Source organism: Canis lupus, chromosome 32, assembly GCF_048164855.1.
Source record: "Canis lupus baileyi chromosome 32, mCanLup2.hap1, whole genome shotgun sequence".
Taxonomy (NCBI): Eukaryota; Metazoa; Chordata; class Mammalia; order Carnivora; family Canidae; genus Canis; species Canis lupus.
Window position 1 is genome coordinate 34,243,067 of NC_132869.1, and position 17,792 is coordinate 34,260,858.

Sequence of the window (17,792 nt, forward strand, 5' to 3'; positions counted from 1 at the left end):
ACATCTGTGATTTTTGAGGTTCTCCAGGTGATTCCACTGTGCAACTAGTTTGAGAACCACTAATTTAAGCATTTTGTTTTCTCTGCATAAGTTGTTTCAGGTTTGTTTGTTTTTAAAAAGACCTATATTTTATGATTTAAAAACGTTTTAAAGCTATGAGCATATGTGATACATTTTTGGAAAATGCCATTTTTAAAGTAAGTTTTATTATAACATAAAGATCAAACCTGTTCTTTGAGGAAATTCATGCAAGATTAAACACCTTTTTTTCAATGCTGCTGAATAAGTGAAATAGATTAAATGTACCATCTAAACTCTTTGATGCAGATTACTTCAAAAAAGAGTGAGTTGAAAAAAAAAAAAAAAAGAGTGAGTTGCTTTGAATGTTTAGAGTTAAAACAATTTATTGATGCATTGTTTCAATGACTTGTGAAAATAGGGAATTCTTTTTTTTTAATAGGAATTCTTATGAAATTGTATATTTATGTGCTTGGAAAAGTGCTCATACTGCATTTTAGCTAGAACTTTATAACCTCTTCCACCCATTTTACGTTCTTGATGTGTTTATCTAGAAATTATTCAGTCACTTCCAGCCCAAAGTAAGACCAACTAGTGAAGGAGGCCCTCGTTTGTAAGCCTCATGGGCTATTCAAACAAAGGCCTGACTGTAAATATTAAAGCCCAGTCATGATTTATTTTTGCCAAAGATTATATGCATTTCAGAGGTTTAACTTTCTGCTTCATTGGACTGAGCACTTAGGTCAACAACTAGCTTTTCAAGATATCTAATGTGTTACTGTTGAGTAAAACATTGAGATTAAAAGCAGGAACCCTTGAGAAGAAATGTCAGGAAAGAGAATAATGATTTCGAGCGAATGAGGGAGAACAACAGTGTCTGAGGAAGTGGTACTTGCCCAGCAGGCACTTCACAAATGATTGTTGGTAATGGTGAGAATGTGGAAACCAAAATATTAACCCACAAGACTGGAAACATAATCTCATTTAAATGTTAATTGTACTATCTTTTTTTTTAATACAACAGTCTTCAGGAGAGGAAAAAATGCATATGTGTCTGGCCGTAAGACTAGAAATCTCAAGTAGAAATTGTTTTCTGAAACATGTTAAGATTGGAAAAAGAGTTTAACTATTGTGGATGAGGCATAAAGATAAAGCAGTAGACTTCCAAAATAAGAATATAGTATTTCTAAAAATCTGCTTTTTATTTTCTTTAATCAACGTTTTCGGTGCATCAGAGGGTTTATTATTTAAAGGAATTGTCCCTGGTGGCTTTTCTTATAAATTCAAAGTAGAAGACATCTTATTTAGATTATCCCTGGATTATTATGAAATTCAGCAATATATAGTAGTATTTAGTAGACCAGCAGGCTGGTTAGCAATTATGATCTCTGTCTGGTTACAGATGTTTCTGAATTAACATTGAATGGTAGCCTAGAAGAAAGGATCTTCTTCACTAACCTGGTTACCTGCAGCCAGGTGCATTTCAAGTGAAGTGTGCTGATGGAGTCCTTTGTAAGGTAGTATGTTCACTTTGTATTCCCTCCAAATACTTTGTAATGTATTATGTATGTTTCAGTTTTTTCTACAACAGAAATGTTGATTTAATACATTTGGAATATGAATTATTTTTCAGTAATCAGGCAAGAGGTTTACCAGATGTTATAGAGTAATGCAAGTCTTTAATTTCCTTTCTACCTTCTGTAGTCCACTTAATAGGTCAGATTAGTCCTAAAACCAGAAAAGCAAAAACATTTCATTAAAATGTCTTTGCATTTTAAATCTGTATATATGGTAGAGAGTTTGATTTCAAAAATATTGACGGGAGAGAAAAATCCTAAATGAGTGTCAATTTGACATTGAAAGCAAAGAAAGTTCTGTTAAAAACTATTTTACCGGGGCAGCCCCCGTGGCACAGCGGTTTAGTGCCACCTGCAGCCTGGGGTGTGATCCTGGAGACCAGGGATCGAGTCCCATGTCAGGTTCCCTGCATGGAGCCTGCTTTTCCCTCTGTGTCTCTGCCTCTCTCTCTCAGTGTGTCTCTATGAATAAATAAATAAAAATTAAACAAAACAAAACAAAACTATTTTACTGGGCAGCCTGGGTGGCTCAGCGGTTTAGTGCCGCCTTCAGTCCAGGTCGTGATCCTGGAGACCCGGGATAAAGTCCCATGTCGGGCTTCCTGCATGAAGCCTGCTTTTCCCTCTCTCTGCCTGTGTCTCTGCCTCTCTTTCTTTGTGTGTGTCTCTCATGAATGAATAAATAAAATCTTAAAAAAAAAAAAAAAACTATTTTACCCCAGCACCCCAATATTTTATAGCAACATTATCAACAAGAGCCAAACTATGGAAAGAGCCCAAATGTCCATCAACTGATGAGTGAATAAAGAAGATATGGTATCTGTACACAGTGGAATATTACTCAGCCATCAAAAAGAATGAAGTTTTGCCATTTGCAATTATGTGGATGGAGCTAGAGTATATTATGCTAAGTGAAATAAGGCAGAGAAAGACAAATACCATGTGATTTCACTCCTATGTGGAATTTGAGAAACAAAACGAACATATGGGAGAGGGGAAAAGAGAGAAGCAAACTGTAAGAGACTCTTAATGTTAGAGAACAAACAGGGTTGATGGGAGATGGGCGGGGCTGGGTTAGATGGTTGGTGGGTATTAAAGAGGGCACTTATGTTGAGCACAGGGTGTTGTTATATGTACGTGATGAATCACTGAATTGTACTGAAACCAATATTGTAACCAATATTGTACTGTATGTTAATTAACTAGAATTTAAATAAAAATTAAAGAACAAAACAATTTTACACTAGCCTAATTATAGCACTAAGCCCCAGATGTAAATTACTTTTTTAAAATGTTTGAGATGGTATTAACCAAGAGAATTAATATAATAGCATTATCTACTGTTTTGGTGTTTTAGAAACAATAGAATCAGGTAATAAATAAAATGCTTCATATCATTCTTTTTTTAAAAAAATATTTATTAATGAGAGGCGCAGAGAGAGAGAGAGAGAGGGAGAGACACAGGCAGAGGGAGAAGCAGGCTCCATGCAGGAAGCCCGATGTGGGACTGGATCCTGAGTCTCCAGGATCACACCCTGGGCTGAAAGCAGCATTAAACTCATTAAACTACTGATTCACCACGGCTGTCCACTTCATATCATTCTTTTTTTTTTTTTTTTAATTTTTATTTATTTATGATAGCCACAGAGAGAGAGAGAGAGGGAGAGACACAGGCAGAGGGAGAAGCAGGCTCCATGCACCAGGAGCCCGACGTGGGATTCGATCCCGGGTCTCCAGGATCGCGCCCTGGGCCAAAGGCAGGCGCCAAACCGCTGCGCCACCCAGGGATCCCCACTTCATATCATTCTTATGCCATGTTTTGTCCCCAGATAAATAGATGTTACTTAATTTTAGCATTTTAGTGTAATTGGAGAATAAAATAGACCTTTATTTTAAAAACTCTGAATATCGGATGTGAGGGCGATCTGGCTGCGACATCTGTCACCCCATTGATCGCCAGGGTTGATTCGGCTGATCTGGCTGGCTAGGCGGGTGTCCCCTTCCTCCCTCACCGCTCCATGTGCGTCCCTCCCGAAGCTGCGCGCTCGGTCGAAGAGGACGACCATCCCCGATAGAGGAGGACCGTTCTTCGGTCAAGGGTATACGAGTAGCTGCGCTCCCCTGCTAGAACCTCCAAACAGGCTCTCAAAAACTCTGAATATCTAGCTACAGAGAAAATATTAAATACGTATTTCTTTGAAGTATTTCATAGAAGTTGAGTTTAGTGCAAGAAAGTTTATCTCAGAAAAGGATATGTGCTCACTTACTTGGTACCCACCCAATGCATTTCCCTAGTTGCCTGATAGATTGAGAACCTGAAAGGCCTGTTATGTGTAGACGTTTGACTGTAACCATTGTTTATAGGACAGTGCTAAGCTGACAGTTATTTCCACATTATAGTGATGTTTCTGGATAGATTTTTATTTTTATTTATTTGCTTAAAGATTTATTTATGCATTTGAGAGAGAGAGAGAGTGCACGAGTAGGGGAAGGAGCATAGAGAGAAGGAGACAAGCAGACTCCACGCTGAGTGGGGAGCCTGTCTCAGGGCTTGATCCCAGGACCCTGAGATCATGACCCAAGCCGAAATCAAGAGTGTGATGCCTGACTGACTGAGCCACCCAAGTGCCCCTGGATAAATTTTTAGAAGGAGAAAAAAATGAAGCATCAAAACAGTTTGTGCATCATGATTCCTTTTTTGCAAAGTAAAAACAGATGCATAATAGCAAAATATTAACATTGACTTTGACAGGTGATTTTTATTTCATTTATGCTTATTTTTATTTTCTAGTTTTTAAATCCCAGCACAAGACCCAAAAATATATATATATATATTTTTAATCACAGAGCCTGAAAACAGAAATGTATATAAACCTTCAAAGCAGAGAAAGGAGGAAGATCCTGAAGATCCTTGATGAAAGATTAATCTATAAAACCTGTAACCCCGTCTCAGCTCTGGCTCCGTAGGAGGAGCATCAGGAGAACTGCAGAGATGAGTACACAGAGGGTGCAGACTGTAGGTACCACGATCTCTGTCACCATCTGCATGTGACTTAGCAGAGGCTCTGAAATGGCAGAGAAAACATCACAAATGACAGTGTCATCATTTCAACGAATAATAGCTTCATCCTGAAAGATGCAACTGTATTGGGAAAAACTTGGAAAATGCATCATCAAGCTTTGTAGTTATTTTCACTTGCTCCAAAAGAGAACATGGTGAATAAATGTTACAAAAAAATTATGTGAGGGTTTTATAAAATATTTCACAAAATATTTCACAAAATATAAGATAAATAATTCCTACATTTGGTTCTTCCATAGGTATTGGAATAAAATCTAAGTGTTATACTTACTATAAATTAATGTGAGAAAATTAACAGACATGTTCCACAGTTTCTGTTTTCACTGGGCGGGGGGCGGTGGGGGGGCATTGTGAAAGAAAAATCCTTGAGAAACATCTCCAACCTTTCAAAGATGTTATTGTGTATCTTAAGAGGTATAGAAGTTTCCATATTGAAAGTTCATGGGACAATTCTTGCATAGCTAAGTAATCTTGAAGAGTTGAACAATAAGCATGTTCCATGTACTTGATTATAGTAGTGGACATTTATGTAATTCCTGCTTTTAGGTCTTGTGCCTGGCACCTTGGCTACCATGATAAATAAGGCCTGAGGCCCTGCTCCTACAGAATTCAGTAAATCTATATCGTGTGTCTAGGTGATAAAATACAAGTTTATTTTGGTTTAAAGGAATATGCATCCTTAATTAATATCATCTGGTTATTTAGATGGGAGCAGGGCACAGTAGTAATGTATTGGCCTATATAAAAAGAGCTGAATTAGAAAAAGAAAAAATAACTGGTAGGATTTGTTTCATCTAGCACTTTCCATCTCTCATACCACATTAAAGATGGGTTTGTTAAAACAGGAAGTATATTTCTCTGATTCCCCTTAGAGAAAGAATTGAAGGAAACAAAATGTGCTGGCATTCATTGATGTGTAGATGCATCTTTGTTATACATCTCAGAGCTTTTTAGATCCTATTGCACAAGAAACCATGCCTTCCATGAGGTCAGGGACCTTATTTTATTGCTATATACCCCAGGGCTTACAACAACCCCTGCTAATAGTGAGTGCTTAATAATTACTTGCTGAATGAGTGAGTATAATATCTGGCGTATCCTTCGCCTTTTCTTTATTGGAATATGCTTACATTTTCTCCTCCTTCCACAAAGCCCACCATAACAAAAATAGGTTTATAAATTGACAGATGACTCACAAAGAATAAAACGAGGGTGAATAAAATATTTCTTTTGTGGTAGATTTTTAAAATATTATTTGAAATGCTTATAAAACAAATTTAACATTGTTTCAAAGTGAAGGAAAAAATCATTTTTTTAATTGTATGCTTTGGAATGATTGACTTCAGATAGATCCACATTTTGAGGTTTTGGTAACATCATTATATGTGTAATCATGTGCCTTAACTGTTGAAGGGAAAAATTAAAATATACTTACCTGCAGCAAGCATCTGGTTGTTGATAGAACAAGTTTCCAAGGCTTTGAGATACCAACTTTCCACCTAATAAAAACCGACTAGATAAGTAATGTCATATAGACTAATTTTTTGCTATTTGAAATCATTTTTGAAATAATGTGGGATTAAAAGAATTTAAATCTGCCTGGAGTTTAAATTAGTTAATATTTATTGTATTGCCTATGTGCATCATTGTGAGGGATTAAAGAAAAAAAAAAAACCTACAAAACCAGTCTTTATTTTTGAGGACCTTACAATCTAGCACTTTCCTAGAAATGCCAAACTGGTGAATGCTTATGAGTCACTGTTTGTTTATCGTGGCACTTGGCTCATCCTAAAAGAATGTTGGTAAACAAGTGAGATTTAGGGACACCTAGGTGGCTCAGCAGTTGGGCATCTGCCCTTGGCTCAGGGATCAAGTCCCACATCAGCCTCCCTGCCAGGAGGCTACTTCTCCCTCTGTGTCTCTCATGAATAAATAAATCTTAAAAAAAAAAGTAAGATTTATTTTTAGAAATTATCTTTATTGAGACATTCTAAAGTATGATTTTTATTCCCTGCCATCAATAGCAACATAGAGAGCTGATAGAAAAATTTACAGGTGATTGAAAACGTTTGGTATGTTTTAAAGGATTACTAATATTAGGTTTGATTATTTTTAATCTCATTTTGGAACTAGTGGGAAAAGAAGTGAAAATTATGGTCATTATACATTTAATTTACTTAACTGTTTTCATATAAGTTGAAGAGTAAGTAGGCAGTATTTGCTTGCATTAAGATGTAACATTTATTTTTTAAAGATTTTATTTATTTATTCATCAGAGACAGACACAGGGACCAAAGGCAGGCGCTAAACTGCTGTGCCACCCAGGGATCCCCAAATGTAACATTTAGAATAACATTTAACTAGAAGTCTCTACTGGCTACCATAACCTAAAACAAATAGGACTTGTGTATAACTCTAGTTTATCCTTCATGCTCTGCAAGTTAGGATTGAATTTTAAGTTAGGACTGGCTTTTAAGGCATATTTGTCTCATTCTAAGCAAATGAGCAAAGAGGTGGCACAAGTTAGGAGATAGTCAAAGGCCCATGTTCCCACAAAGCCCTGTCCTCCACAGAGGAGAGAGGAGAGACACTCACCACACTGTACACCCCCAGTTGCTTAGCTCTTCTAAAATCTGGAGCAAGTGAGGGGCTCATGGCAGGCTCAAGTCAGGAGAACACATGACTCCTGATCTTGGGGTCATGAGTTCAAGCCCCATCTTAGGTGTAGAGATTTTTTTTAAAAATCTAGAACAAATAACATCAATAATTAGTCCTACCTCTCTTGGATTGGGAAATCCATTGGCAGTGATAATCTTCTCGTAATATTGAACTGATGCCTTTGGGTAGCGCGGCTTATTTCGGTTGTTAAATTCAACATAGTAGAATCCGTATCTATCAGAGTATCCTTTCTCCCATTCAAACTTATCCAACAAAGACCAGGAAGTATACCCTTTTATATTAGCACCATCTTTTATAGCTGCAAAGACATGTTCCATTTTTAATAAATTTCATTTACTTGGAAAAAATAACATTGTGAAGGTAATTTTAAATGTGTTCATTTATGAGATTCAGAAACAAGCTTCAGTCAATGAAGGCTACTAACCAAAATACGTGAAGACAATCTTGGTTAGTATCTCACCTTTTAGCATTTCATTTATGTAGCCCTTAAGGTACTGAATTCTCCACTCATCACATAATTGCGTACAGTGTAATTTTTGAGACGCGCCGTTTTCTGTCACATAGATGGGAGGATTGCCATATTGAGTCTGAAAGTGAGTCATAGTAAGGAATAGCTTAAAAACTCCAACCTACAGGTGGGTTTCTGAATCTGAGGCACATAGAGTAACAGCATACTCAAGCCCGCCATATTCTAATCAAATGTATTTAGCATTAGTAGGTGCCAGTTCACACATTTATTTGGAGGTGAATGTAGACAGGAGCAAATTCATATGAAAGACTTTTTCTCAGTTAATCCACATCATTGTAGAGAAAATGTACTTCATTCAGGTCTTGTTCTTTCCCACATAGTTCAAGTGAGAAGGGCGGCCAAATAACTAACGTGGGATGAGACTAGCTACAGCTCTACGTTCAGGTAGTTTCTCATTTAGGCATTAGTCTGTAAAGTCTTTAGTAGCCTTTGATGTATAGAGGTAACGGAGTTTCACTTCCAGATGTACTCCCCTGACTAACTGAAATTAAAATAAAAACTTAAAAAAATGTAGGTACCTGAGCCTAAGCTATAAGACATGAATTCAAAAGTGTTCAGTAGGGGACCGCGAGTGGCTCAGTTGATTGGGCATCCAACTCTTGATTCCAGCTGAGGTATTGATCTCTGGGTCCTGAGATCGAACCTCATGTAGGCTCAGCAGGGAGTCTGCTTGTCCCTCTCCTGCCCCACCAACCCCACACATGCATGCACGCACTCTCTCTTTCTCAAATCTTTAAAGAAAAAAATGTTCATTGAATAGCTTAATGTGATAATCACCTGAGCAAAGTGGAGGAGCCTCCTAAATCCCCACGGCACAGAATATAGCCATTTAGACCCCAGATCAGGCCAGTTTGGGTCAACCAGTTCTACTAAATCACGATCATTCTGATAGCTGGGCCCCTGGCGGGAGGGGTAGTTCCTTTCGGTGATGTACCGAGTAGTAAAATGACCTAATCCCAAGAAATCAGATGTGCCTTTAATGTAGCTCTTTTCTTGGAGTGAGAACACTGGTAACCTTGACATATCCAGGCCTTGCTCCACACTCTTTTTCCCTATTGAGAGAGAGAAATAGGATTTAACAAAGTTTTATTTTCTCACAATCCGTTTGCTGTTGTGTACCATGATAATACTAGCATATTGACCTAAAAACTGTTATCCAGATTCTGGGTTTTGGGATTCATTTGTATGGAAAATGTAACCTTAGACTTTTAAGCTGGAATTTTGACATTTGAATGCTATCCAAAATTTTAAAATTTTATATTGCTTAGAAGTTATATTTTCATAGATTACTCAATAAATGACAACTTTGTAGCTGTATTGAAAAAAGGGTTTGGATTCCTATATTATTTCTTATGCAAAAATTGGTAATTTTGGTTTTCTCTGGGAAGAGAAGTGGAAGGTCATTGGTGTGGTGGGGGGACATATGGTCCCCTTCATGCTCTGTTGTAGTGTAAGCTGGTACAACCTCTGTGTTGGGAAATTTTGTCCTACTAATGTTTAAGGTTTTTAAAGGGTATGTCCTTTCACTAACCAATATCTGTTTATGCTGCATTTTACTCGCACATGTAAAAGGATGTGTGTACGAGGATCTTCATTGTAGATTGAGTAGCAAAAGATTGGAAACCACCTAAATGTCTATAAGGAGAGTGCTTGGATAAATGATTGGATATCCATCCATACAACACTGTGCAGTCATTAGAATGAATGATGCAGCACTTTATATACCAACATGGAAAGAATGCCAAGATACATGTTTAAATGAAAGACAGTGTTGCATTTAGCAAGTACACACACGGAGCAGCAGTGTTTTTGCTCACATGTACAATCCATCAGGAAGTATGCTTCCTTTTGGGAAAGATGAGAGCAGTGGGAAGAGGGAGGGAGGTAAGCTTGACTTTTCACTTTGTACTCTCTTAAAATTTAAAAAATTTGAACCATGCATAAAATCTTTGTATATATGCAAAATAAAAGCTTTTAAATGAGTGAAGTAGCATTTGTATAAGTTGTTTTAAAATATAACCATAAACATGTTTCTAAAGAGGCTGTTGGTTTAGATGAACTGAGTGAAAAGCTGGTATTATTAACTACCTTTCAGATACTAGCATGTTATTTTCAGTGACATTCAGTAACTTGAAGAAAACCACAAAACATTGACCCTGGACTGTCTAATAGAGTGGCTACTGACTACATGTGGCCATTAGATTGTGCATCTTTAATGCAGTCACACGGAAGGGCTGAATTTTTAATCTTAAAATTTAAATAGGCATAATGACTACAGGCTATCTGGACGGCACAGATAGAGGACACTTCCATCATCACTGGAAGTTCTTTGAGACTGCACAGGTCGAGAATTACTCTTGTTCATGTATTGTGCTTATGAGATGCTTTCACTAAAGAAAATATTAACTGCTCAGAGGATCCTTCTTTCCACATTGTAGCAGGAAAAATTCAGCCCAATTTTCACTTCAGTTACCACAGAGTTGTAGTTGATCAGGTCTGGAATTATTGGCCTGAAGCCCAAGAACTCTTCTGTGACAATTTGGCTTTTCTTAGTGCCATCTTGTGGCTCCTGCCTCTGGGAGTCCTGGGAGTGAATGCAACAGGTGAATGATGGGGTGTGCTTGCAGAGCAGAGCAGGGGAAGGCTTTTTCCCTGTGCATCTTGAGGACCTCATTCTCAGGATTTTGAATATACCTGTATAGACGTGTCACAGAACTGGTTATTCCAAGAGATTTTTAGAGATTATTTGTCTAGTCCTTCACTTTCAGATAATAAGAATGATGCCCAAAGGGGTAAAACATCTCGCCTAGAGTCACTGGTTAGTGGCAGAGCTAGAATTAAATCAACTGCTCCTATTTCAGGTAAGTCTGATAAATGGTGCTTTAGAAAGGGAATTTTTTGAAACGTTGACAGTTCTTTCTTGGTCAAACATCCAAAGAAGTCTTGCTGTGTGAGATTGTAACCTATTTCAATGCCACCCCTGTCTCTATAGGGGTATGCAGACTGATACCTCTTAAGTAAACAGAGCTAATACTTTTAGACTCCTGTGGCCAGATGCTACTGGCTGCCCGCCCATCATGCCTGTCTTCTTTCTTGCCCTCTTCCTCATCCTTTTCCAAGGGGCTGTATCCTTTACGAGTGTCCTGACTCCCCACCTCAGAGACCCTAGTCCTCATGGTGTAGGGCATTCTGGAGTATCTGACAGTTCTGTCCCTTGAGGACTTCCCTTGAAGAGAAGTCAATTGTGGGAGGAGACTGTCTTCTGGGAAGATTTTCCTTGTTCTTAGATATGGCTATGACGGAGCTATTTCCATTTTTCTGCCTCTGGGAGTTGATGTGCAAAGATATGATGCCTGGAGCTGCTGCAGCCATCATGTGACCATAGGGAGTGGTTGATGGGCTGGCTAAAGGAGCCGGAGCGGAAGATGGAATGAGCCTGGGTCCTCAAAGACATCCCTGAAGGCTGGATTAACTGGCCCTGGATCACCCTTTTCTGGTCTTCTCTGACGTGAAAACCAGAGCTTGGAAAACATTTCTCAGGCGGCAGAACCAACGATAGGACTGGCACTGCCCAGGACTTCGTCTTCAACTTCTCCCTCCGACTTCACTTAAAGTGAAATGGAGCGGGGTGGGGAGAGCGAGACAGGAGAGCAGAACATAGAAGGGAACGGCCCAGAGAATTGCTGTTTTCCCCTGGCTTCTGAAGGCCTCAACCTCCCCCTCTGGGGATTTGTGTGGGTGTCCTTCCTCCCCTCTCCCCAGTTCAAATAGGCAGTTCTCAGTTCCTTGGGGGCTGGGCTACCCCTTGAGGGCCCCACCCGAGCCCCTCGTGTCCTTCCGTCCCCCGGCCTCTCCGTCACTTGCGCTCAGTACTATTGCTGTGGTGCCTGGACCTAAAGACGGGACTTGGCTCACCGATCCGCTCCTTCATGACCTGGGGGTAGTCTCCGGCGTAGATGGGGTTGGCGAACCAGCCGAGGCAGAACTGTAGGTATCTCTCGGCGGCTTCTATGTCCTTGGGGCTACTGATGTCCACGGGCTCTCCCCAGTCGCAGTTTAGTGAGATCCCCACCAGACCTTAAGAGAAAGGACAGGCGGGTGGCAGGTGCGAGCAGCATCCCCCCGGGGCTGGGACCCTCGCCCGCGGCTGGTGGGGCTCACCTCGCTGCTTGGCGCGCCACGTGCTGTTGTAGGAGTGCCAGGCCTGGGCGTGGGCCTGAAAACGGAGGGGCGGTGCGTCAGAGGGGGACATCGGCCGGCACCTTTCTCGCCTGCCTTTCTGTCCCTCTGTCCCGACTAGAGATCCAGTCTGAGTCCCATCTTTCCCCCCGAGTCCAACCTTGATGATCCCAAACCCTTGTTTCCTTTCCTCTGACCTCCAGAGGCACCTGTTTTCTTTGTTCTGTAGGGAAACTCGGTCTCCTTCTGGCACAAGCACAAAACCAAGCCCTTTGTGTTATTTCTCGTTCCTACGATTTTTGCTCAAGTTTCTTGTTTTGTTCCTGCTTGTCTTCTGCAGTAACTAAGCGGTTCCTTTTACCCTAAGTGCTCAGGAAGTTTGGAAAATACCACGCAGCTGGAACAGTCTTGGGAAAGGAATTCAAAATGCGCCGACCTGCCTTCTCTCCATATTCTTTATCAGGCACTCACTGATGCCTTCGGAGACCCTTTTAAACATTCACGGTTGATGGGCCGCCTGGTGGCTCAGCCGGTTGGGTATCCGACTCTTGATTTCGGCTCAGGTTATGATCTCAGGGTCGTGGGGTGGAGCCCCCCATAGGGCTCCCCACTCAGTGGGAGTCCGTTTGAGATTCCCTCCCTCTGCCCCTCCCCCTGCGCTCTAGCTCTCTCTCAAATGCATTAATAAATCTTAAAAAATACTCGCAAAAATAAAAAATAATAAATACTCGCAGTTTAAGAACTCATAAGCCAAATGTAGAAAGAGAAAGTCCTCACTGGACTGTTTAGGCCAAAGGTGACAAACTTTCACATGCGTGTGCTCCATCCCCCTTGACTGAATCGTAAGCTCTAGAGAGCAGCCACTGTATTGTCCCACTGGCAGTGTCCAGCACTGGATGACTGGCCACTCCCTCCATAGATCCGTATGGAACGCAAGTGACCAGTGCGAAGGTGTGATAGAATTTGCTAGAACCACAAAGGACCGAGCTCAGGCTCAGACCCCCGGGGCCGGCTGAACTGACAGTGGGGCTTGTCCCTCCACCTTGAACCCAGCCGTCCCTCCCAGAAGGACCCACCTCACCTTAATGATGTGGTGTGCTGCCCTGTACAGGCCCGTGCCGTGGAGTTGCAAGCCTGGAGCATGGTGGCCCGTCTCGAAGCCTTTTTCTGCCATTGTCTACAGGGACGGCAAGCGGGGACCACAGGGCCGGTGAGAAGGGGGTAGGAGCCCTCTGGTCTGGGAAGGGGGGCTTTCCTACCTGGAGAAGGGCCCTGCTTACCCGAGGATCACTGAAAGTGATCCAGTGCTTCACCCGGTCCCCAAAGGCCTCAAAGCACAGATCGGCGTAATCACCGAAGTAGTTGACCATGCTCCCATTCTGCCATCCGCCGTACTTGACCTGGAGCAGCTGCACACACACAGTGGAGAAAGAAGCAGGCGCCCCAAGGGTCTGTGTCTAGAAAAGACCTCTGGAGTCGATAGGCCAGGGACGTGGGAGCAACAGGGTGATGACAGTACAGAGGCTACTGAGAGCAACAGAGCAAGGAAGGGGGTCTTGGGCATTACAGCCAGCGGATGGTGGCCGGTAAGGAACCATGAGGCAACGTCAGTGCGGACGTTCCTTGTGCAAACGAGAGGGGAACACAGAAAGTCTGAGACTCTCACGCTTAAAAGGAATGTTTAGGAAAATTGGCCAAGGTAGAGAGGTCTGATATTGGGAGAAAGAACCTGGAATGAACATTCAGAAGCAATAAGACATGATGCGGGACACGGAAGCTCTGATTAGGATTTTGAGGGCCGGACAGATGTCGGAAACCTCAGCAGCTCTGTTAGGAGGGTGGGTTCTGCTTTCTCCAGTGGGCAGCTGTCTTCCAACCAAGGCCATCTGCTTATGAAGAGGTCAAGCATTCCCCTGAGATCGCCTACTGAGCTCTCCCTGGTGGGGTTTGAGGGGGGATGCTAAAGGGCCAGGTTAGTGAGAGCAGTTAACCAGGGAAGAAGCTGGAAGGTGGTTTCCAGTTTGTCTCCTTAAAGTCTACTGTACCCCCGCAGCCCCATTTAGAGGCCTCTCGCAGCTCACCTTCCCACAGGATGATCCCAGGCCCCTTAGCTCAGCAGTCAAGGTCAAGTCAAGTCAGGCCTGGCCCCAAGCCACACTCCCACCTCTGCCCCTCCCCGTCCTGCCTGCTCCCCAGACCCTTAACTCAGTCACTCGCCACCCCCCTCTCTCTGCTCCTTGCCGTGCTGCGCTGCATCCCTTCCACTTCATGACCAACCCTTCAAAGCACTCATGGGACCCCATCCCCTTCCCAACACCTCCCTGAGGCCACATTTCCGTTCTCTGACCTCCTGCGGCCTGTGTCAGAGTCATGTACGCGGCTCCTCTGCCAGTAGGCCGTGATCTCCGTGGGGCCTTGCCGGGTGAAGGAACCATTGCTTGAGTAGTGATGTCCATGGGGAGGTTGAGACTCAGCAGGGATTGCTCAGGGGGCTGTGCTCATAGGATGCCGGCTCAAACAAACTCGTTAGTGATGCCGTGTCATCACGTCTCATGCAAAAGAGGTTTTTTTTTTTTTTTTTTTTTTTTTTTTTTAGTTTGGTTTGTTGTTTTTAGGCCAAATGTTTGGGGAAAACCTCAAAATCCGCACTTGCCACCTATTACAAACATGAGTTAAACCAGCACGATGTCCCTCCATGGGTGAGTCACATTTCTTGGCTCCCTCGCAGCTCCTGGTCCAGACCCCAGGCTTTGCCCCACCTTGGCAACCCCCACCCTCCAGTCAGGCTCTCCCCGCTGAGCTGAGCCCCCCAGGGCCTTCGTCGGGGTTGCACCTGCCTTACCTGCGGGAGATCCCAGTGGTGCAAGGTCACAATGGGGGTGATATTGCTCTTCAGGAGGGCGTCGATGAAGTCGCTGTAGAATTTGATTCCCCTCTTGTTCACCTTGTCAGCTGAAGGTGAGGTTAAAAGGGGCCTTGGCCTTCTGCAGGACAGTGCTCCTGGGCCCTGTGGAGCCCCCCAGCCTGCCTGATCCCAGGTCTGAAGCATGGCACGGGGACCCAGCTGCCTACAGAACCCGGGGGGGTGCTACCAGAGAAGCCATGTTTCGGGGCTGCTCTCCCTCCCCAGCACTTTCCGAGGTCCCCGCAAAGCCAATATGGCCAAAGGGAACCCCACTTGGGCTTGGAAGGCGGTGCCCTGTCTCACCTCGGACACCCGTGGGAAGGAGCCGAGGCCAGGACAGGGAAAATCGGTAGTGGCTCACACGCAGCTCCCTCAGCAGGATGATGTCCTCCTGTGCAGACAGGGGTGAGAGGCAGGGCAGGGTCACCTAGGGCTCTGGGGTGGGAGGTAGGGTCACGCTGGGGGCCCGGGCCAATGCTCACTCCTGTCCGTAGCTCCTCATCTATACAACAGCTGTGAAAGCACCTGCCCCTCTCTCCCCTGCCAGGAGTCACCTAAATGCAGGATATGGGGGTGCTTGAGATGTCCATCAGGGTGTTCCTAATAAGCTTGGGTGATGAATCCCCCAAGAAGTCAGCCCAGAGAGGAAAAGTGGGTCCCAAGCAGAGGGACTTCCTCCATAGGGGCCAATTCACAAGCAGAGGCCAAGGGTTCGGGCCACCAAGGCGCGTAGACCCTGCGATCATGGCATCAGCAGCTCAGTGGCCCATCACTTGGACCAAGGCCCTGCTTTCCTTTCCTCCCCCTCTTGCACACACACCCCCAGCCCACCAATCCCTGGCCCACCACAGCCCGACCCCGTCACCTGCAGTGGGAGAGCGGGTGCTGAGCGAGCACCAGATTGACGTTGTCCCCGGGCTCCCCTAATACATCACGGCACTTCCTCTGGGTGCATACTCACCCCCCGCCCCACATACACACCCATCACTCACCTGCACCTTATAGTAACCATCACAAGCCACATCTGCTGTCTCATCCCCAAGCACCTTCCCCTTCCCGCTGTGAGTGAAGGCATCCCAGATGCTGGGCCCTTTGCCATCCTGGTCCCACGCTCCCTCTGTCTGGAAGGCAGAACTGCCCACGCCCCAGGAGAAGCCTGCAAGGAGACACCCCAAGCTGAGCCTCGGGCCCCCTCCATATCCCCCCCCCAGCACCTGGACTGTGGGCCGTGCCCCCTGAGCCGCAGGGCTGACCCCTCCCCAGCAGCCTGCCCCTGTCCCCCTAGCAATGGGAGCATGTGGGGCAGGGCGGGGGAGGACAACCACATGTGGAACATTCGTTTGCACAGTTTCGGCCCTGATTAATACTTACTGTCTGCGTAGTAAGTTTTAAAAGATCTGTGAGGGTGGGCAGCCCGGGTGGCTCAGCGGTTTAGCGCCGCCTTCAGCCCAGGGCCTGATCCTGGAGACCCGGGATCGAGTCCCATGTTGGGCTCCCTGCATGGAGCCTGTTTCTCCCCCGTCTGTGTCTCTGTACCCACCTCTGTCTCTGTATCTCATGAATAAATAAATAAAATCTATAAATAAATAATCTGTGAGGGACTTCTCCTATTTTAGAACAACTCTATGGAGTTCTTCTTCTCATCCTACCTGTCAGAAGACTAAAACATCAAGCTCTTGGGCCAGCTGGCCAAGGCGGGCAAACTGACACACAGACGGACAGACCAACAGAGGAGTGGACATACCAAGTGGGAAGGTTCCATAGTAGAAGGAGGCCTCTTCTGGGGATCCCTTCCTGGCGGCCCCCAGCCTGGACACCAGCAGTAGCACCCACCAAAGTGTGACAACCTGCACTGGCTTCATGGCACCCGGCCCTCCCCCATTCCTGAAAAAGCACACCTGACAGGTGTAGGCCCACGCAGCCAGGGCTGGGGGGCCAGATCCCAGCTTGGGGGCGAAGGCCAGGAGGGGAGGGGGAGACGGGGAACTTTATCTAGAGAAGCCTTGGCTCTGCTGGGGCAGCTGGCCCATTGCTCTGCTGGGAGCCACCAGCAGAGGCTGAGCACCAGGTACGATTAAGGAGGAGATGAACGCTCTGGGGTCTGACGTGCAGGGCTCCAAACCACCCCCTCTCCCTGTCCGATGGGGATACCCAGCCCATACCCTGTGAGAGGCCCTGACTGCGTGGGGAAACCATTTCTGATTTAGGGAAGCTCCAGGTGACGGGGGAGGCAAGACAACCCACAGATGCCCTGAAGCGCCCCCGCCTGTATGCTGTGGCACTTGCAGGGGGACAGACTTGTCCCCAAGCTGGGGATCACGAGCAGGGTTGCCATCCCAGGGCCTGCAGTCCTGAGGGTCAGGACGATGCCCTCCCACTGGGATCCCCTCCCTCTCGGGTGCAGCCGAGCCAGATTACCTGGGGTCGTTGTCCCGTGTCCCAGACACCCCCAGGCTAGCAGTGGCAGCCAGAGCACTCTCAGACTGACCCCAGGGCCGTTGCTGCCCCTGAGAGCAGAGCCCACAGCACAGCGAAGGCTCTGGTTGGGGGTGTGGCCGGTGGCCCAACCTCCCCCTACAAAGAGGTTCAATAGCCCCATTCAGTGGGGAGGGCAGGAATGCTGAGCTGGCCAGTGGGGCCTGAGTCAGCAGCAGGGGCAGCCTGGCCCTGGGCCCTGGGCATCCAGTCAGCCCCCTCGCAGGGCAGAGGGGCAGGGACCCAGGCCCCCGGGCCCCTTCGGGGCCTGATGTGCCCATTCCACACACCTTAGCCTGGGAAGCCGGAGGTGGGGGTGGCAGGGTGGAAATCAATATTTGCAGGCAA

At 45.1% G+C, this 17,792-nt stretch overlaps 2 protein-coding genes and 1 long non-coding RNA gene across 16 annotated transcripts in view; 2 read left to right on the forward strand and 1 right to left on the reverse strand.

Moving 5' to 3' along the window:
- Positions 1 to 9,211, forward strand: part of ZWILCH (zwilch kinetochore protein) — a 40,903-nt gene extending 31,692 nt beyond the window's left edge. For 7 of the 14 annotated variants that reach the window (XM_072809232.1, XM_072809227.1, XM_072809235.1 and 4 more), the window contains 2 exons: positions 1,421 to 1,535; positions 4,443 to 9,211. In XM_072809232.1, coding sequence (XP_072665333.1) covers positions 1,421 to 1,509 — 89 coding nt within the window. In that variant the 3' untranslated portion in view covers positions 1,510 to 1,535; positions 4,443 to 9,211. Of the gene's footprint in view, positions 1 to 1,420; positions 1,536 to 2,317; positions 3,726 to 4,386 lie in introns of those variants that run through there. The other 7 variants (XR_012022807.1, XR_012022805.1, XM_072809228.1 and 4 more) reach the window with 3 other exon arrangements.
- On the reverse strand, positions 4,374 to 16,844 carry LCTL (lactase like). Its single transcript, XM_072809246.1, has 13 exons — positions 16,714 to 16,844; positions 15,962 to 16,125; positions 15,273 to 15,360; positions 14,907 to 15,016; positions 13,345 to 13,473; positions 13,146 to 13,241; positions 12,047 to 12,101; positions 11,801 to 11,962; positions 8,663 to 8,937; positions 7,817 to 7,943; positions 7,455 to 7,654; positions 6,113 to 6,176; positions 4,374 to 4,660 (listed from the first exon to the last, which is right to left on the reverse strand). The coding sequence occupies exons 1-13, from the start codon at positions 16,829 to 16,831 to the stop codon at positions 4,545 to 4,547; spliced, it is 1,704 nt and encodes a 567-aa protein (XP_072665347.1). The 5' UTR covers positions 16,832 to 16,844; the 3' UTR covers positions 4,374 to 4,544.
- On the forward strand, positions 10,652 to 16,559 carry LOC140623150 (uncharacterized). Its single transcript, XR_012022809.1, has 2 exons — positions 10,652 to 10,746; positions 13,176 to 16,559. It is a non-coding gene; the product is annotated as an uncharacterized lncRNA (long non-coding RNA).
- Positions 16,845 to 17,792: the final 948 nt, after the last annotated feature.

Coding starts and splice junctions, on each gene's coding strand:
- LCTL (XM_072809246.1), bottom strand. CDS start 16,831: ATGAAGCCAGTGCAGGTTGTCACACTTTGGTGGGTGCTACTGCTGGTG. Junction 12,102..13,145: donor CAGCACACCACATCATTAAG/GTGAGGTGGGTC, acceptor CTCCGTTTTCAG/GCCCACGCCCAGGCCTGGCA. Junction 11,963..12,046: donor GTGGCGCGCCAAGCAGCGAG/GTGAGCCCCACC, acceptor CTTTCTCTTAAG/GTCTGGTGGGGATCTCACTA.